Here is a 19,658-nt window from a genome sequence, read left to right as displayed (position 1 = left end):
TAAAAAGTTCAGGAACTGTTAACAAAATTGATTTCAAGCCTAGTATTTACTATCTTTCTTTTGGTAGCAGCACTTCTATATAAGGAGGTACTTTTCCCAATGAACTGGATGAGAACATAGTGGCTGAAAAACGCAGAGGATCCAAACATCTGAGGAAGGGTTGGAGTATGCAACCTCCAAAGTAGCTCCCCTAAGAGTGTGTCTAGGATCCTATGAAATGCATCACAAGATAGAATGTTTAAAATGAGTACAATTTAAAGAAACATGGAAATAAACATTTCTCTCAATACTGAACCAAATTCATAATTTCATTCTTGATAAAAAACACACAGAGCATTATGCATCCAAAAACCTTATCAGTTTACTTTTTTTTTTTAAATCCAGAAAAGTCTCACATTCAAATGCAACAGAGGGGCCTTCAAAAGGAACAGTATGTGTTAAAGGAACAGGAACAGTATGGGCTAATTTCCATATAAAATGTAATTTTTACCCTTTCATTCAACTACTACTCATAGAAAGAGACAAATTAAAAAGCAGGGAGGATCATGTTGGTGTCACTGCTGGTAATAACTTGTGAAAAAGCTCAAAGGAATGAGAAAAGAAATGTAAATTCTTATGCCACACCGATGGTTACACCACAATCTCTTCTTACTTCACCAATTGCTGAACTGGATAACATTTCCCCAGAACAAGTTTTTTTAAATCTTTTAAAGAAGTTAACTCGTGTTGAAAAGCTGCATTCTGTGAATACGTATTTGTTAGAGCCAGTCAAGGAGATAATCAAGGGCAAGGAGGAAAGGAATTAGACTCAAACTTTGAAAACAAATCAGTAGTACACATGCTTCTCTGCTTCCAACTCCAGAACAGCCTTCTAACACTTTCTTTTCAGTTTCCCCTCAGCTCTCTAACACTCCTACCTGCAATTTTGGTTTTCAAAGGAAGAGGCAGCACAGAGCTCACCTGCCAATCCAGACTTCTTCACGTAAAACTTTTGGCCTACAAATGCTACTTAATTAACTGATGATCTTCATTCTCTCTTCCTTTACAGTGCAATAAAAGTCTCTGATGACATTTTTCTCATTATCTTTTCAATTTTTTATAACTTGTACTTATTCCTTCATGGTTGTAAAGTTCTTTTCAGCAAAACTCAACCCCTTTGTAACTGCAAACTGATTTCTTCATTCTTTTTTATTCTAGTCCCTCTCCGTACCTACCTTCCCTTCTCCTAGTGCAGTACTACCTCAGAACAACAACAGAAGCAATAAGAACAAAAATTGAGTTTTTCCATTTCTCTCTCACCTTAAGGACTCAAACAGTCTCACATAATTTTACGTTTAATCTTTGCTAAGTGATGGAAAATATCCCATATAAAATTGAATTTTTTTGAAGTAATAAATGAATACATTATGGCCACCATCAATCCTTTATAATAGTCTAAAAGAGTGGTCTCTCAACTTCATTATTTACATAAACCTATCAGTGAAAACATTTTTTAAGTACCTGTCCAACTACATATTTTTTATTTACTTATAAATTAATACATAATTAATATGAACCATTACAATTACATACATGTAACTGAAAATTTTAAAAGGGAGAGGTTTAAATATATGTTTATATGTATTTATTTACTTTAGAAGCTCTAGTATTTTTATCTTGCATTCCCAGGGAGTATGTATAATTACACCGTGGTGACCAGTGGTCTGAAAGGCTGAAAGAAGCCCAAAGAAAATACCTATCTAAACTTTCATCACACGGTTTAACCACTGAAAACAATTTTCCCCTATTAAAGTCTACTTTTCAAATTCTTGAAGCTCTCAACAAGGTAATTCTTAAAGCTGTCTATCATTCATTAACTGTTTTTTAATTAATTAATTAATTTATTTATTTATTTTTGGCTGCGTTGGGTCTTCGTTGCAGTGCACAGGCTTTCTCTAGTTGCTGTGAGCAGGGGCTACTCTTGTTGCAGCATGCAGGCTTCTCACTGCAGTGGCTTCTCCTGTTGCAAAGCACTGGCTCTAGGCACGTGGGCTTCAGTAGTTGTGGCATGCAGGCTCCAGTAGTTGTGGCTCGCGGGCTCTAGAGCACAGACTCAGTAGTTGTGGCACACGGGCTTAGTTGCTCTGCGGCATGTGGGATCTTCCGAGAACAGGGATCAAACCCGTGTGCCCTGCACTCTACCCCAGGATTCTTAACCACTGCGCCATCAGGGAAGTCCTATCATTCATTAACTCTTGAATTAGAAGGCCAAAATATAATTGCATGAGGCAACTACATTACTTTAAAAAAAGTGACAAGATTTGAGTCTAACCACAGCAAAAGTCTGTGCATTTTGTGTGTGTGTTTGCACATCTTTCTCTAATAGAAAAGAGGAATAATTTTCACATGAGAAAGTTAATGTAAAAGATTCAGAGTAAAATGTAGTCAATGTCTTATTAATTTTAATCGTTTTATACACCATGTGGTTACATTACTTATTTTTATAACTGTATTCAAATGAATGCATCTTAAGGAACCATCACACAGCTTAAAGACTAAAAACTCAAACATCTTTTTCTCTAACAGAAAAATGTAGAGATAGAAAAAATTGTGTATCTCATTCTTCTTCCATTAAACAATTTAATAAAACAGTTACTAAGAAGCACTCTTCACAAGTGCAGACACTGCTCTAGGCCCTGTTCTTTAGAAAATCTGATAGAAAGGAACTTCAAGATCGAGGCCAAACATCCAAATATTTAAACATTGCGAGAATCTGCTCTACAACAGCAACACCAAGTGGCCATTTGTGCAACCTGTGTTCAAACACCTTCAGCAATAGGGATGAACGTATCTCAGAAGGCAGCCCAATGCATTTTCTGATACATCTGATTATTTGAAATAAATAAATCGATCCAAACATGTTTAATGATAACCTTATCTACTGGCCCTGCTTTTATTCTCAAATTCTCAATACAGAACAAGCCTAGTCAGTCTTCTATTTAACAGCCCTTCAAATATTTTAAAGGGACTACTATAAACCTCAACTCTTCTCGTCAACCTAAATACACAATTTTTAACTTAGCTATTTGATTAATCATGTATAGTAAAAAAAAAATTTCTCATAACAATTTCCAAGAAGGAATGCAAACATAAGACTTTAATTCTTGAAGTTACAAAGGAGAATAATTTGCAAAATTACACAAAGTTTACCCCAGTTGTAAACTTTAAAGCAAAAATTTAAATTGTTTTAATATTACTAAATGTCTTAACTTTATTTATTTATAGATAAATATATAGAAGAGAACTCATTAAGATTAGCAAAGATTTGTTTGATATTTTAAAAGTATTTTCTATGCATTAAATACCTTTGACAAACAGCAGTTTCATTTTTTTCTTAACTGTAGCACAAATGACTAATTTAGAAAATTTATATAAACCATTCTTATACAACTACCCTCCTGCTAAAAATGAATGACTTAGGACACTAATCCTAATCCTATTTTACTACAGGACCAATCAATCAACTAGTAGATTATATTTACATTTAAATAATGTTTGCACAGTGAAGGTGAAAGTTAGTGTACAATCTGATACCTTCAGCACAGCCAGTTTCATAAATAAATTTCCTATCAATAAGATAAATAATACCAGTACTAGACAAAGAAATGCCATTTTCAATTTACCTAATTCATAGTCACTGTTTTTCAGTATTGAGTATTTTAGAAACTGAAAAAACTGAAAATATAATTTAAATAACTTGTCAATATCATATACCATTAATAGGGCATATAAGATTTATTTTATCCTGAAAGAACAAAGGGAAAATTCAGTGCTGCTTTATATTTTGGTCTACTGAGCAAAGGGTTACTTTAGTGCTAAGTAAGCTTCAATTAATTTTCTTAAATGGTCAAGCCATTAAATAAAATGACAACGCATTCACAAGGAGAATTATGCTCTGTTTTTATTGAGCTAATAACTGTAAGCAAAAATAGAAAGTTACAGATAATATTAAATCAATTTTGAAAGTTCTGCATATTAAAGACAGACAATATTAGTTCATTTAAAATAAAGGCAAGGGCTTCCCTGGTGGCGCAGTGGTTGAGAGTCCGCCTGCCGATGCAGGGGACACGGGTTCGTGCCCCGGTCCGGAAGATCCCACATGCTGTGGAGCGGCTGGGCCCGTGAGCCATGGCCGCTGAGCCTGTGCGTCCGGAGCCTGTGCTCCACAATGGGAGAGGCCACAACAGTGAGAGGACCGTGTACCGCAAAAAAATAATAATAATAAAAATAAATAAATAAATAAAGGCAATAATCTTTACTGATTATTGAGCCTGTCAGGATTTGTTTCCTGCGGTACCTCACCTTCTTGGTTAACTCCAAGCAAGTTAGTTACTATCTGGTTCAGATTTCAGCTATACTAATATTTGTCTGTAAAAAGTTCCATATAATTGAGTCTTCTAAATGACTTACGTTTATCCCATTATGCAACAAAATTTAAAATTTTAACCACTTCATAGGCATTTTTCTAAAAGACTTCACTTATTTCACTGCTTTCTAAAAAGAGCTGAAATTTAATTTAACCATTTTCTACAAATTTAGTTACAGTATGAACAGGAACTGTACTGCAAAATGGTAACTGCTGTGCTTGGATCTCCTGTTTCCTCTCCTCTGCTTGCTGTCACTTACTGATGACAGTGTGTTCTTGATGTTTCTGATGCTGAGGTGAGAACCCAAGAGTGTCTATAAAGGCTCCTGAGCATAAAAAACTAGGCTTTGTGATATCTGGTTACTGAGTTATTTTTCTCTCCTTCTTCACCTCCATTGCTAATTTTCCAATTACTGAAGTTACCATAAAAAATATATATATATCACAGCAAAATAGGCTGTCAGCGCCAGGAAGGGAATTCTGAAGAGAGGTCCAGGTACCTGAACACAGAAGCAGAAAAACCCCTTCCCTTAGAGGGCAGCACTGGCTAATGTGCACAATGAGGTCTCCATTCCTTTTTCCCTGGGAACTGGAATCAACCTGCCCATTCTAGACTTTTCTATCCTTTATATGGCATTCTTTTTTTAAATTTATTTTTCAGGATTTTTTTTAACATCTTTATTGGAGTATAATTGCTTTACAATTTTGTGTTAGTTTCTGCTGCAAAACAAAGTTCATCAGCTGTACGTATACGTATACGGTGTTCTTCTCTCCACAGATAATTTAATAGCACAGTCTCCACACCTTCTGCTCATTAAATGCAAAGAACAGAACAAAGGCAGAAACAATAGTAGTGCTGTCAAATTACACATGGGGCATAAGAGTTAAATGACCATGACTACATTATATGGAAACGATGTGTGCTTGGCATGTATTGATACACGACAAACAAATGTAAATAAAACTATGAATCTGAGTTTCTGTCTGTGGGGGTGCTGAGAAGGATAAGGGCACAAAGATGTAATTTTGTCTGGCACTGGAATTCTCAAAATCATCAGAAATATTTATAAACACCAGAGAACGTAAGTTAGAATTACAGAAAATCTAGATTTTGTTCTCACTACACATAAACTGAAGGAATCACAAAATTAATTAATCAACGTTTTCCCTTTTTCTTTTAAATACATATTTTGTTTTTTTGTTTTTAATTTATTTATTTTATTTATTTATTTTTGGATGCATTGGGTCTTCGTTGCTGCACACGGGCCTTCTCTTGTTGCGGCGAGCAGGGGATACTCTTCTTTGCCGTGTGCAGGCTTCTCATTATGGTGGCTTCTCTTGTTGCAAAGCACGGGCTCTAGGCACAGTGGGCTTCAGTAGTTGTGGCACAAGGGCTCAGCAGTTGTGGCCTGTGGCTCTAGAGAGCAGGCTCAGTAGTTGCGGTGCACCGGCATAGTGGCTCAGCAGCATGTGGGATCTTCCGGGACCAGGGATCGAACCCGTGTCCCCTGCACTGGCAGGTGGATTCTTAACTACTGTGCCACCAGGGAAGTCCCTCCCTTTCTTAATTAAGCATTAGTAGTACAGGCCACGGCTTAAAAAAAGAAATTCTGCCTAAGTAAACTGATGACCTGTTTCTCTCTACCAAATAAGTTCTTATGATTCAAGTTTTAGAGAAACTATTCTAAGCCATCAAAGACTAGCTGCCTACAAAATAAACAACATAACCCTCTTGGCTGCAACAGATTCTCACTGCTGTGAAGTAATTTTCATCAGAAAAATGGAAAAATGTGAAGTAATCTTTGACTAACTAGTAAAAATTTATTTTTACATTCAGTTTTCCCTACTAGGCATGAGAAAACAACAACAACAACAAAAAGACATCTAAAAGATTAGCCCTATTCATCTACCTGGCTTGAATAAATAACAACTACCATTTTACTTCTGTTAGCTGGTAATGTCAAAAATTACTGATTTATAGAAAATAATATATGAGGAAGAAAGTAAACAAGGATAAAATATCTAGCAAAAAAAAAGACAGAAAAAAGTTACTCTATAAAACTTTCTCCCCATATACAACCCAAAGATATCCAGTTAACACAGCTACAGTATCTTGGAGGTGAGAATATATAATAGATTACTGAATTAAAACTATTCAAAAATGACACCTTTCTGTTGGCATCTGTAACCATACAGCACTAAGACAGAACCACTCCAATGGCTAAAGGAGTCATGAAATAAAGGATGTATATCTTACTCTTGATCTTAGACTAAATAAACTATTTTGTTTCCCTATCTATAAAATGGGGGCAAACTGGAAGACTGTGAAAATTTATTATTGGTAAAATGCTTATAATTTTCAGGTAAAATGTTACAGAAAAAGTTAAGTACGTGATCCATACCTTGTTTTAATTCCAAACCTTCAGGTTGCTTGTTCTCTCTCAGGGATGAGGTAGAATCTATACAGATGTCTTGTCTGAGGAATGAAAATAAATAAAAACAATCTTTTAAACATTATTCAATGAAATAATATTTACTGCTGAGGTTCCTAGAATTAAGTTATACACTTGAGAAGACAGTGAATTCTTCTCAGCCCCCAGGGTACCATTCAGTACATTCTGGAAACTCAGAAACATGTATACAAGGGTCAGAAGCAGCGGCTATAAACTACTACCAATTTAAGTAGTATACTTTGTAAAATCAAGGAACAAACCTGGAATGAATACCGAGGTTAATTTTCTCTCCCTTCCAATACTCTGCAGGGTAGCTGATGGGAGAAGTCATAACTCACAGAAGAATCTAGTAATTTTTCAAGTTCAACTGTTAAATTTAATGGGCACTCTGGCATTCAAATTATTTTTGTTTGTTTGTTTTTGCTGTACGCAGGCCTCTCACTGTTGTGGCCTCTCCCATTGCGGAGCACAGGCTCCGGACGCGCAGGCTCAGCGGCCATGGCTCACGGGCCCAGCTGCTCCGCAGCATGTGGGATCCTCCCGGACTGGGGTACAAACCCGTGTCCCCTGCATCGGCAGGCGGACTCTCAACCACTGCGCCACCAGGGAAGCCTCAAATTATTTTATATTCATCTAATTTCATACCTCAAATGCTTTGGTGTCTACAGGATGTGGAAAATACATATCTTATTTGTAATATACATATGTAATCAAAGTAAATGGATTATGTATAAGATCATGCCATAAAAAAAGTTCTTGATTCACTATTTCTGCAAAAGAGCTGTAAACTAAACTAATACTCTTTCTTAGAGAGCATTATACCATTATAATATTGATGTTACAAATACTTTACAGCAAAAGTCAAGACATTAATTATTGTAAATATTCAAAATAATTATCTTCTTTAAAATACATATCTATTACCTTCTGAGAATTTTTATACACACCCTAAGACTAACATACTAGAAATATCTAGGAAATTTTCGTATTCACAAAACTTTTTATATCCACTTAATAACAAATCCCTCAAATAACTAAAGGATAAAGACTTGCGATTATTTCTTTGAGAAGTTTACAATTTTCTTTCCAGTCAACACATTTGGCACTTATAAGTTTGTTCTGTATTAAAATTTTACTAATACAGTACAAACTCAAATAGAAACTATGAAAATATTTAACTTGGTACTATGACATCTTAGAGATTTATAATTAAGATAGCTCCATTTTTTATCCTTCTTTCTGTCTAATGTTGCCTACTCAGATTTTATTCTTTCACCAGAATGACTAGCAGATCCCAAGGAGGATATCAACAACACACCCTGGCAATCTAGGGGCAGATTAAATGCCAATATACCACATTAAAAGCTTTGCAAAGGGGACTTCCCTGGTGGCACAGTGGTTAAGAATCTGCCTACCAATGCAGGGGACAAGGGTTCGATCCCTGGTCCAGGAAGATCCCACATGCCATGGAGCAACTAAGCCAGTGCACCACAACTACTGAGCCTGCGCTCTAGAGTCCACGAGCCACAACTACTGAAGTCTGCATGCCTAGAGCCCATGGCAAGAGAAGCTACTGCAACGAAGAGTAGCCCCCGCTCGCCACCACTAAAGAAAGCCCAAGCACAGCAATGACGACCCAACGCAGCCAAAAAAAAAGAAAAAAAAAAAAAAAAAAGAATAAGTTAAAATATGCCACCTCAAGCCTTACGTCAAATTAGACTTTACCTACTGGGAACATTTATCTATTTCTAAGTATATTCCTTTAGAGAAAATGTTTGTTTGCTCTAATACCTGAATGGCACTTATTTCTCTTCTAAACACATACACCTAACTTTTTCAAAAAATGACTTGAACAAAAACATAATGTAACATCACCATTAAAAGGACCATGGGCATATGCAATACCTAATAAAGACACAACATCACTCACGCAACATTATAGCTGAGAATGTATAATCTATATCATGAGGAATCATGAGACAAACTGCAAGTGGAAATGAGTAATGTTCTATTAAAAAGAGGGAGGGGAGTTAAAGTCAATGTTATAAAAGACAAAGAAAGGCTGTGGAAATATGCCAGGTTAAAGGAGGCTAAAGAGTCATGACAATTAAATGTTATAACTGACTTGAGACTGCTCAACTGGAGGGGAAAACATTATAAAGGATATTACTGAATCAAGTGACAAACTAAAATACTGATGGCAGATTGGATAAAAGTATCAATGTTAAATTTACTAAAGCTGAATTTACTGAAGTTAACAATGTATCGCAGTTATATGAAAAAGAATATCACTATTTTAGGAAAAGTACAATGTAGTATTTAGAGGTAAAGTGTCATGATGTATGTAACTTAGCCTCAAATGTTTCAGAAGAAAATATACAAGTATATAAAGAGAAGGTGTGCAAATGGGACTAAATGTTAATAATAGGTAAATCCAGGTACAGAATATATGTATGTTTCTTGTACTATTCTTATTCCTGCAACATTTTAATAATTCTGAAATTATTTCCAAATAAAAATTTTAAATTAATAATAATGTAGTGAAGTGCATTATTTTATGCATTATTTGATTTTCTCTGTGAAAGCTCCTTGAATCCCCTTCAAATAAAACTGGACCCCTCTATAAAGTCTATCTGCTGTCATAAACAAATTTTTTTATTGCCCAAAGTGAATGTTTATAATGTTCTGTTTTCTCTTAAGTTGGATTTGATCAGACTGCTGAAGAAAATCACCAAAAAAAACTTCAGACAGTAGAGGTAGTACACCACCTTGTGGCTGAAAAGTGAAAAGCTAGATGCTTTTACATCACTACCATCTGAAGCTGAAAAAATGTTCCAGAAAATAGTTTGGAATTTTAATTTTTCCAAGACGTAGATTTGCAACTAAAATTATCATACACATTCAGAGTTCTGTAATGCAATTTAAACATTTTCACTAAAGAGCATAAAAGGCAAGACAGAAACAAAAAAGGAAATGTCTTAAAGTGTAAGAAAATTATGTCTCCCCCAACATAATAAAACATACTAAGTGTCAGAGTTAGGAAAACTAAAGGAATTCCAATTTATAGTTAAATTACATTTAAATATTTCTATCAAACGCTTTAAAACCATATAAGAATTTTATAACAACTGGAGAGAGAAGAGGTGAAGAGAAAAAAGGGGGAAGGGAAGGAACACACTAAAAATCTGGCTTGGGTTAAGAATCTTGCAATGTTTTTTGTCGTCTTTTCCATTAAGAAAAAAAAAAGACAGTTTTTATTTCCCCAATTCTCTTCTCCCATCTGCAATGCTCCTTAAAGCACCTTAATTTACAATCTTGGCCTTGAATTATAAAAGAGCCCTGTATCTATCCTTGGGATTTAAGTTCTCAAACCAATATCAGTCCAACTTTCTTTCTTTTACTCCAAATATGGTTCTATGAGTGATGCTTTCTTATAACTCCAATGAATTTGTTTTTTAAAATCAGAGTAATACACTGGGGAGATCTGTAGGACTTAATCAAGAACAACCACACATGTGAATTACTAAGGTTTAAAATATATTGCTAAACAGAAAAAAAAAATCAATTTCTTGTCTAAAAGAAAAATACTGGGAAGAGACCTCAACAGAAGGATAAAGAGAGAACCAAACCAGAAGGATTCCTCCCACTTTGGAAAAAGTCAGCTAACAAAGAATCAGGCAAACTGGCATAACGATAGATATACCCTTGGTTCTCGCCACTATCCTGGGAGTAAAACTAGAGGCTGAATGATGCCAGCTTATCATGTTATGAGCTTTCTACTATTAAAAATAAGAGACAGGCAAAGAAACTAGAGTAGCCAAAACAATTGTGAAAAAGAATAACCAAGTTTAAGGATGCACACTATCACATTTCAAGAGTAAAAAGCTACAGTAACCAAGATAGTAATGGTATTAGAGAAAGGATAAACATCTGGATTAATAAAACAGAATAGAGTACAGAAACAGATCTAACACATATATGGTCAATAGTTTAAAACAACAACGTAAATGTGTATCACCGCTCTGTAGGTCAGAAGTCTGGGAGGGGTCTCACTGGACTAAAATCAGTGTCCACAGGCTGCACTCTTTTCTGGAGACTCTAGGGGAGAATTCATTTCCTGCTCATTTGGATTGTTGGCATAAATTTGTTCCCTGAGATGGTAGGGCCAAAATCCCTGTTGCCTTGCTGCTTACCCAGCTTCCAGTCAAGGTCTTCTCATGTCACATCTCTCTGACCTACTCTTCTTCTGTCTTCCTCTTCCACTTTTAATAACTCAGTGTGACGAGACTGGGATAACCTGGATAATCCAGGATAATCTCCCCATCTCAAAGTCCTTAACCTTAACCAAATCTGTAACGTCCCTTTTCTCAATATATAAAGTAACACATTCTTACGTTCTGGAGATTAGAGAGTCATTTTTCTGCCTACTATATTACCTGAACTGGAGAATGGATAAGCAAACTGTGGTTCACCCACGCAATGGAATATCAACTACTCAGCAAGGAAAAGGAAGGAACTACTTATATACACAGCAACATAAGTGAATCTCAAATGCATTATGCTAAGTGAAAGAAGCCTATATACTGTATTTATCTATATGACATTCCGGAAAAAGAAAAAGTGTGAGGACATAAATCAGGTTGTCAAGGGTTGGACACAGGAGAAGGAGTGGACTACAAAGAGCCATGGGGGAAATTCTGGGTATGATGGAACGGGTCTATATTGTGGCTGTGATGGTAGATAAATTTGTCCAAACCTGCATAACTATATAGTAAAAAAAAAAAAAACCAAAACTAAATTACACTTTTATCTAAATTACACTTTTAATATTTTTGTATCTAAATTACACTGTTAATATTTTTTAAGTTGGGGTACCACAAAGCCTTAGAACAAGTTCAGAAAAATGAAATCACCTAGTGCTCAAATGTAACCCTCAAACACTATGGAATGGAGCAAAACAATCTTTCTCAAAGGGCCTTTCCAAATAGCAAATAAATTCACATCTCTAGTGTTTCCCTCAGCAAGCTCATTCCTCAAGATAGCAAAATTTAACCCTTGTTTCCATTTCTTTTCCCCAAATAACATAATTCCAAAAATCAGTTACCATACTCCAGTTTCTCTGATCCATGATTCTCTAAGAATTCATTCTATAAATTGCCCCCCACAACTCCAAGTTTTTGTAAATAAGTCAATTCTCTAAATGGGGGCTCTAATCTATATAAAAGTGACTAAAGGGAATCACAGAGGTTCTCCTCTTTGTTCTATCCCTATATTCCTGCTTTCAAGCCTTTTCCAGTTTTAAAATTTGTATGAGATCACTTTATAAGTGCTTTATTTAAAGGTGCACAAGTAGGATGTGTAAATATCCTACTACTTTGAATGTGGAGTCCTATCTAAGCATTAAGTCGCAATACTGTCAATGATTAGTAGTACTTTCTGTGAAGGTTTTCTGAAAAACGTATTCTGTTATTTCTGATAAAGTTATTATATAGAATAGTCTGCCTAAGTATTACAGCTAATTTAGAAGGACACAAGAACATAAGTGGTGTACAGATAACCAATTTATTACCCTTTACCAGCCAAAAAGCACACAGTCAAGCCCTTTATAATACATATACTATGTCTAAAAGAATTTAGCATACAGAAGTAATGGCAATTTAACAAATTGATCTCATTTGTGAAAAAAATCCTTTTATGCTTTAAAATATGTATACAATAGTTTTCTCTTAATTTAAACTATGTTTGTAATAAATGAAAAAGTTAGACACTTGTAAGCAATAAATTTTTAAAAAGCAGTAGCAGTAAAGAATAATAATTTTAAAAATCACAATGAATTCTTTTGCTTTCTTTAGGCTTTCATAAAAGGAATTTGGAGAAGGGAATCCCCAATACTCATCAATGTAAAGTGGAATTTTAAGAACAGTGATTGTGTGACTCAAAGTAAAAATTCAGTGATTCATAGTAAAAATTCTAGAGCAAATACAGCAACATTTTTTTCAATGCGTTTCAACAACTACTATTCTAAGCACTTTACAATCTCTTCCCATTTAATCATCATCACAATCCTGTGAGTAGGTACTGATATTACCCCTATTCTCCAAACAAGGAAATTGAGGCCCAGAGAGGTTAACTAACTTGCCAAAGGTCAGAGAGATAGTAAGCTGTGGAATTCTGCTGCTAAAAGTGCAGGCAGTTTAACTCTAGAACCTTCATTCTTTACATTTATGCAGATTTTCTCCTACTTAAAGAAATAGTTCTCCAAGCAGTAATATTGAAAATTATACGTTGCCATCATCTATATCTCAAAGTATCAGGTCAGTTTTCATTCAAAATTTGACCCCAAGACCTCATAGGAAAATACTTCTTTCTATTGGAAAAACTAAGATATGCTATTAAATCATCAAGACAGAATTATTATTTTACAGTGGAAAATTTCAATGAAAAGACAGACATGAGCAAATACAACTGGTAACCAAAACAAATTCCAAATGAATCAAAGATTTAAACATTTTAAAAAACCATAAAGTACTAAGAGAAAGTATGAAAAATACTTTTTATAATTTCAGAATAGAGAAGGACTTTTGTAAATATAAAACCCAGGAACCATAAAAGATTGATAAAATCAGACTACATAAACATGAAATATTTATGCATGTGCAAAAGAACAATAAAAGCCATAAACAAAGTAAAAAAAAAAAAAGCAACAAGCAAAAAGAAAAAAAATTGCAACCCACATCACAAACAACGGATTAAAAAGACCAGAGGGGACTTCCCTGGTGGCACAGTGGTTAAGAATCCTCCTGCCAATGCAGGGGACATGGATTCAATCCCTGGTCCAGGAAGATCTCACATGCAGTGGAGCAACTAAGCCCATGTGCCACAACTACTGAGCATGTGCTCTAGAGCCCGTGAGCCACAACTACTGAGCCCGCATACTGCAACTACTGAGCCTGCATGCTGCAACTACTGAAACCTGTGCGCCTAGAGCCCATGCTCTGCAACAAGAGAAGCCACAGCAAAGAGAAGCCTGTGCACCGCAATGAAGAGTAGCCTCCACTCACCGCAACTAGAGAAAGCTCATGCACCCCAACAAAGACCCAGTGCGCCCAAAACAAATAATAATAATAAAATAAATTAATTTAAAAAAAAAGACCAAAGCCCTCTACATACATACACACACAAGGTAAACAAAAATGACAAAGCTCACAGAAAAAGGAAATTCAAATAGCTTTGTAATATATGGAAAAACAGTCAATTTCACTCAGAGAATATAAATTAAAATTCCAATGAGATATCCTTTTTTACCTATCAGATGAACAAAGATCAAAATGTTAGATAACATTATATTAGCTAAAGTATATGAAAACATGTATTCCACATTTTGGGGGAGGGGTATAAATTGGTTTAAACTCTGAAAGTCAATTAGGCAGTATCTATTAAAATTTCAAATGCCCAAACATCTGATCCAACAATTAACTTATAGGGCTTTATATAATCACAGAAGAACAAGATGACTTACATACTGAGATACTCATATCATACGCAGTAACAGAAGACAGTAAACACTTAAATGTCCAGAAGAACAAGATTACTTATATACAGAGATACTCAACATATACAGTAACAGAAGACAGTAAACACTTAAATGTCTATAGACTTTTGCTATATTCAACAATGGAATAGTATACAGGTGTGTGTGTGTGTGCGCGTGTGTGTGTGTATGAAGCCTTATATGCACTACGTAGAACAAAATCCAAAAAAGTCATACTATTAAATGGAAAAAATTAAACAAAAAAGGGTATGGAACAGTTTGCACAGTATGCTACCATTTGCGTGACAAGAAAAACTATACATACACTTATACATTTGTAAATGTATACAATTTCTCTGGGAGGATACACAAGAAACTGGTTTACTGTGGTTGCCTACAAGAAGGGATTCAGAATGGGGAACAGAAAAAAGAGTGAGACTTATTTTCACTGTATACTTTAAAAAACTTTATACTATGCGCATACATTTACCATTCAAATAAATAAGCTGTTAAATAACACACGCAAGATATATGGCTATGTGGGAAAATGTCCTCATTTGCTGAAAATTCAAACATAAATATGTAGAATCAACTTACAGTACTTCAAGAAAATAGATAAAATAAATATGGAAAACTGTAATAATTGTTAGGCCTAGGCAATAGTTATTTGGGGGTTTCATTATACTGTTCTCTCTACTTTTCTATACACTTGACAATTTTCGTAATAAAAAAATAAACACAAGAACAACCTAATACAGTGAAGTCCCTTTTGTCTAACTCGGACAAGATGGTATCACTTAACTGAAAAAAAAAATATTTTATTAACACAGGGAAACACTTTTAAAAGTTACATATAGGAGGAGCTTCAAGATGGCGGAAGACTAAGACGCAGAGATCACCTACCTTCCCACAAATACATCGTAAATACATCTACATGTGGAACAACTCCTACAGAACATCTACTGCACACTGGCAGAAGACCTCAGACCTCCCCAAAGGCAAGAAACTCCCCACGTACCTGGGTAGGGCAAAAGAAAAAAGAATAAACAGAGACAAAAGAATAGGGATGGGACCTGCACCAGTGGGAGGGAGCTGCGAAGGAGGAAAGGTTTACACACACTAGAAAGGCCCTTCATGGGCGGAGACTGCGGGTGGCGGAGGGGGGAAGCTTCCGAGCCACGGAGGAGAGCGCAGCAACAGGGGTGCGGAGGGCAAAGCGGGGAGATTCCCGCACAGAGGATCGGTGCCGACCAGCACTCACCAGCGCGAGAGGCTTGTCTGCTCACCCGCCGGAACGGGCGGGGCTGGGAGCTGAGGCTCGGGCTTGGAGAGCAGGGAGAGGACTGGGGTTGGAGGCGTGAACACAGCCTGAAGGGGGCCAATGCGCCACAGCTAGCGGGTAGGGAGTCCGGGAAAAGTCTGGAGCTGCCGAAGAGGCAAGAGACTCTTCTGGCCTCTTTGTTTCCTGGTGCACAAGGAGAGGGGATTAAGAGCACCCCTTAAAGGAGCTCCAGAGACGGGCACGAGCCGCGGCTATCAGCGCGGACCCCAGAGACGGGCATGGGACTCTAAGACTGCTGCTGCCACCACGAAGAAGTCTGTGTGCAAGCAGAGGTCACTCTCCAGACCTCCCCTCCTGGGAGCCTGTGCAGCCCGCCACTGCCATGGTCCCGGGATCCAGAGACAACTTCCCCGGGAGAACACATGGTGTGCCTCAGGCTGGTGCAATGTCACGAAGGCCTCTGCTGCTGCAGGCTCGCCCTGCATCCATACCCCTCCCTCCCCCAGGCCTGAGTGAGCCAGAGCTGCCAAATCAGCGGCTCCTTTAACCCCGTCCTGTGTGAGCGAAGAACAGATGCCCTCAGGCGACCAACACGCAGAGGCGGGGCCAAATTCAAAGCTGAGCCCCAGGAGCTGTGCAAAAAAAGAAGGGAAAGGGAAATTTCTCCCAGCAACCTCAGGAGCAGAGGATTAAATCTCCACAATCAACTTGATGTACCCTGCATCTGTGGAATACCTGAATAGACAATGAATCATCCCAAACTGAGGAGGTGGGCTTTGGGAGCAAAGATATATATATATATTTTTCCCTTTTTCTCCTTTTGTGTGTATGCTTCTGTGTGTGATTTCGTCTGTATAGCTTTGCTTTTACCATTTGTCCTAGGGTTCCGTCTGTTTTTTGTGTGTGTTTGCTTTTTTTAACTTTTTAAAAATTTTTTCTTAATAATTTTTTATTTTAATAACTTTATTTTACTTTATTTTTTTAAATTTTATTTTATCTTCTTTCTTTCTATTTTTTCTCCCTTTTATTCTGAGCTGTGAGGATGAAAGGCTCTTGGTGCTCCAGCCAGGCGTCAGGGCTGTGCCTCTGAGGTGGGAGACCCAAGTTCAGGACACTTGTCCACAAGAGACCTCCCAGCCACACGGAATGTCAAACGGCAAAAATCTCCCAGAGATCTCCATCTCCACGCCAAGACTCAGCTTCACTCAACGACCAGCAAGCTACAGTGCTGGACACCCTATGCCAAACAATTAGCAAGACAGGAACACAACCCCATCCATTAGCAGAGGGGTTGCCTAAAATCATAAGGTCACAGACACGCCAAAACACACCACCAGACGTGGACCTGCCCACCAGAAAGACAAGATCCAGCCTCATCAACCAGGACACAGGCGCTAGTCCCCTCCACCAGAAAGCCTACACAACCCACTGAACCAACCTTAGCCACTTGGGACAGACACCAAAAACAATGGGAACTACAAACCTGCAGCCTGCAAAAAGGAGACCCCAAACACAGTAACCTAAGCAAAATGAAGACAGAAAAACACACAGCAGATGAAGGAGCAAGTTAAAAACCCACCAGACGTAACAAATGAAGAGGAAACAGGCAGTCTACCTGAAAAAGAAATCAGAATAATGATAGTAAAGATGATCGAAAATCTTGGAAATAGAAAAGAGAAAATACAAGAAACGTTTAACAAGGACCTAGAAGAACTAAAGAGCAAACAAACAATGATGAATAACACAATAAATGAAATTAAAAATTGTCTAGAAAGGATCAATAGCAGAATAACTGAGGCAGAAGAACGGATAAGTGACCTGGAAGATAAAATAGTGAAATAACTACTGCAGAGCAGAATAAAGAAAAAAGAATGAAAAGAATTGAGGACAGTCTCAGAGACCTCTGGGACAATATTAAATGCACCAACATGTGACTTACAGGGGTCCCAGTAGAAGAAGAGAAAAAGAAAGGGACTGAGAAAATATTTGAAGAGATTATAGTTGAAAACTTCCCTAATATGGGAAAGGAAATAGTTAATCAACTCAAGGAAGCACAGAGAGTCCCATACAGGAAAAATCCAAGGAGAAACACGCCAAGACACATATTAATCAAACTATCAAAAATTAAATACAAAGAAAACATATTATAAGCAGCAAGGGAAAAACAACAAATAACACACAAGAGATTCCCCATAAGGTTAACAGCTTATCTTTCAGGAGAAACTCTGCAAGCCAGAAGGGAGTAGCAGGACATATTTAAAGTGATGAAAGGGAAAAACCTACAACCAAGATTACTCTACCCAGCATGGATCTCATTCAGATTTGATGGAGGAATTAAAACCTTTACAGACAAGCAAAAGCTAAGAGAATTCAGCACCACCAAAGCAGCTTGACAACAAATGCTAAAGGAACTTCTCTAGGCAGGAAACACAAGAGAAGGAAAAGATCTACAATAACAAACCCAAAACAATTAAGAAAATGGTAATAGGAACAAACATATCGATAATTACCTTGAATGTAAATGGATTAAGTGCTCCAACCAAAAGACACAGACTGGATACAAAAATAAGACCAGTATATATGCTGTCTACAAGAGACCCACTTCAGACTTAGGGACACGTACAGACTGAAAGTGAGGGGATGGAAAAAGATATTCCATGCAAATGGAAATCAAAAGAAAGCTGGAGTAGCAATTCTCACATCAGACAAAATCGACTTTAAAATAAAGACTATTAGAAGAGACAAAGAAGGACAGTACATAATGATCAAGGGATCAATCCAAGAAGAAGATATAACAATTGTAAACATTTATGCACCCAACATAGGAGCACCTCAATACATAAGGCAAATACTAACAGCCATAAAAGGGGAAATTGACAGTAACACAATAATAGTAGGGGACTTTAACACCCCACTTTCACCAATGGACAAATCATCCAAAATGAAAATACGTAAATAAACACAAGCTTTAAATGATACATTAAACAAGATGGACTTAACTGATATTTATAGGACATTCCATCCAAAAACAACAGAATACACATTCTTCTCAAGTGCTCATGGAACACTCTCCAGGAAAGATCATATCTTGGGTCACAAATCAAGCCTTTGTAAATTTAAGAAAATTAAAATCGTATCAAGTATCTTTTCCAACCACAACGCTATGAGACCAGATATCAATTACAGGAAAAAATCTGAAAAAAATACAAACACATGGAGGCTAAACAATACACAATAACCAAGAGATCACTGAAGAAATCAAAGAGGAAATCAAAAAATACCTCGAAACAAATGACAATGAAAACACGATGACCCAAAACCTACGGGATACAGCAAAAGCAGTTTTAAGAGGGAAGTTTACAGCAATACGATCCTCCCTTAAGAAAAAAGAAACACCTCAAATAAACAACCTAACCTTACACCTAAAGCAATTAGAGAAAGAAGAACAAAAAAACCCCAAAGTTAGCAGAAGGAAAGAAGTCATAAAGATCAGATCAGAAATAAATGAAAAAGAAATGAAGGAAATGATAGCAAAGATCAATAATACTAAAAGCTAGTTTTCTGAGAAGATAAACAAAACTGACAAACCATTAGACAGACTCATCAAGACAAAAAGGGACAAGACTCAAATCAATAGATTTAGAAATGAAAAAGTAGAAGTAACAACTTACACTGCAGCAATACAAAGCATTATGAGAGATTACTACAAGCAACTCTATGCCAATAAAATGGACAACCTGGAAGAAATGGACAAATTCTTAGAAAGGCACAACCTTCCGAGACTGAGCCAGGAAGAAATAGAAAATATGAACAGACCAATCACAAGCACTGAAATTCAAACTGTGATTAAAAATCTACCAACAAACAAAAGCCCAGGACCAGATGGCTTCACAGGTGAATTCTATCAAACATTTAGAGAAGAGCTAACAACCATCCTTCTCAAACTCTACCAATATATAGCAGGGGGAGGAACACTCCCAAACTCAT

At 36.6% G+C, this 19,658-nt stretch overlaps 1 protein-coding gene across 2 annotated transcripts in view; it reads right to left on the bottom strand.

Moving 5' to 3' along the window:
- CAAP1 (caspase activity and apoptosis inhibitor 1) overlaps window positions 1-19,658 on the bottom strand; it is a 55,944-nt gene that overhangs the window by 16,023 nt on the left and 20,263 nt on the right. For both annotated transcript variants that reach the window (XM_019934911.3, XM_019934912.3), the window contains exon 5: window positions 6,808-6,881. In XM_019934911.3, coding sequence (XP_019790470.1) covers window positions 6,808-6,881 — 74 coding nt within the window. The remainder of the gene's footprint in view (window positions 1-6,807; window positions 6,882-19,658) is intronic.

The sequence above is a fragment of the Tursiops truncatus genome, chromosome 6 (genome assembly GCF_011762595.2).
Source record: "Tursiops truncatus isolate mTurTru1 chromosome 6, mTurTru1.mat.Y, whole genome shotgun sequence".
Taxonomy (NCBI): domain Eukaryota; kingdom Metazoa; phylum Chordata; class Mammalia; order Artiodactyla; family Delphinidae; genus Tursiops; species Tursiops truncatus.
Note: the sequence above shows the minus strand (reverse complement) of the source record. Positions and strands in the feature narration are given on the sequence as shown.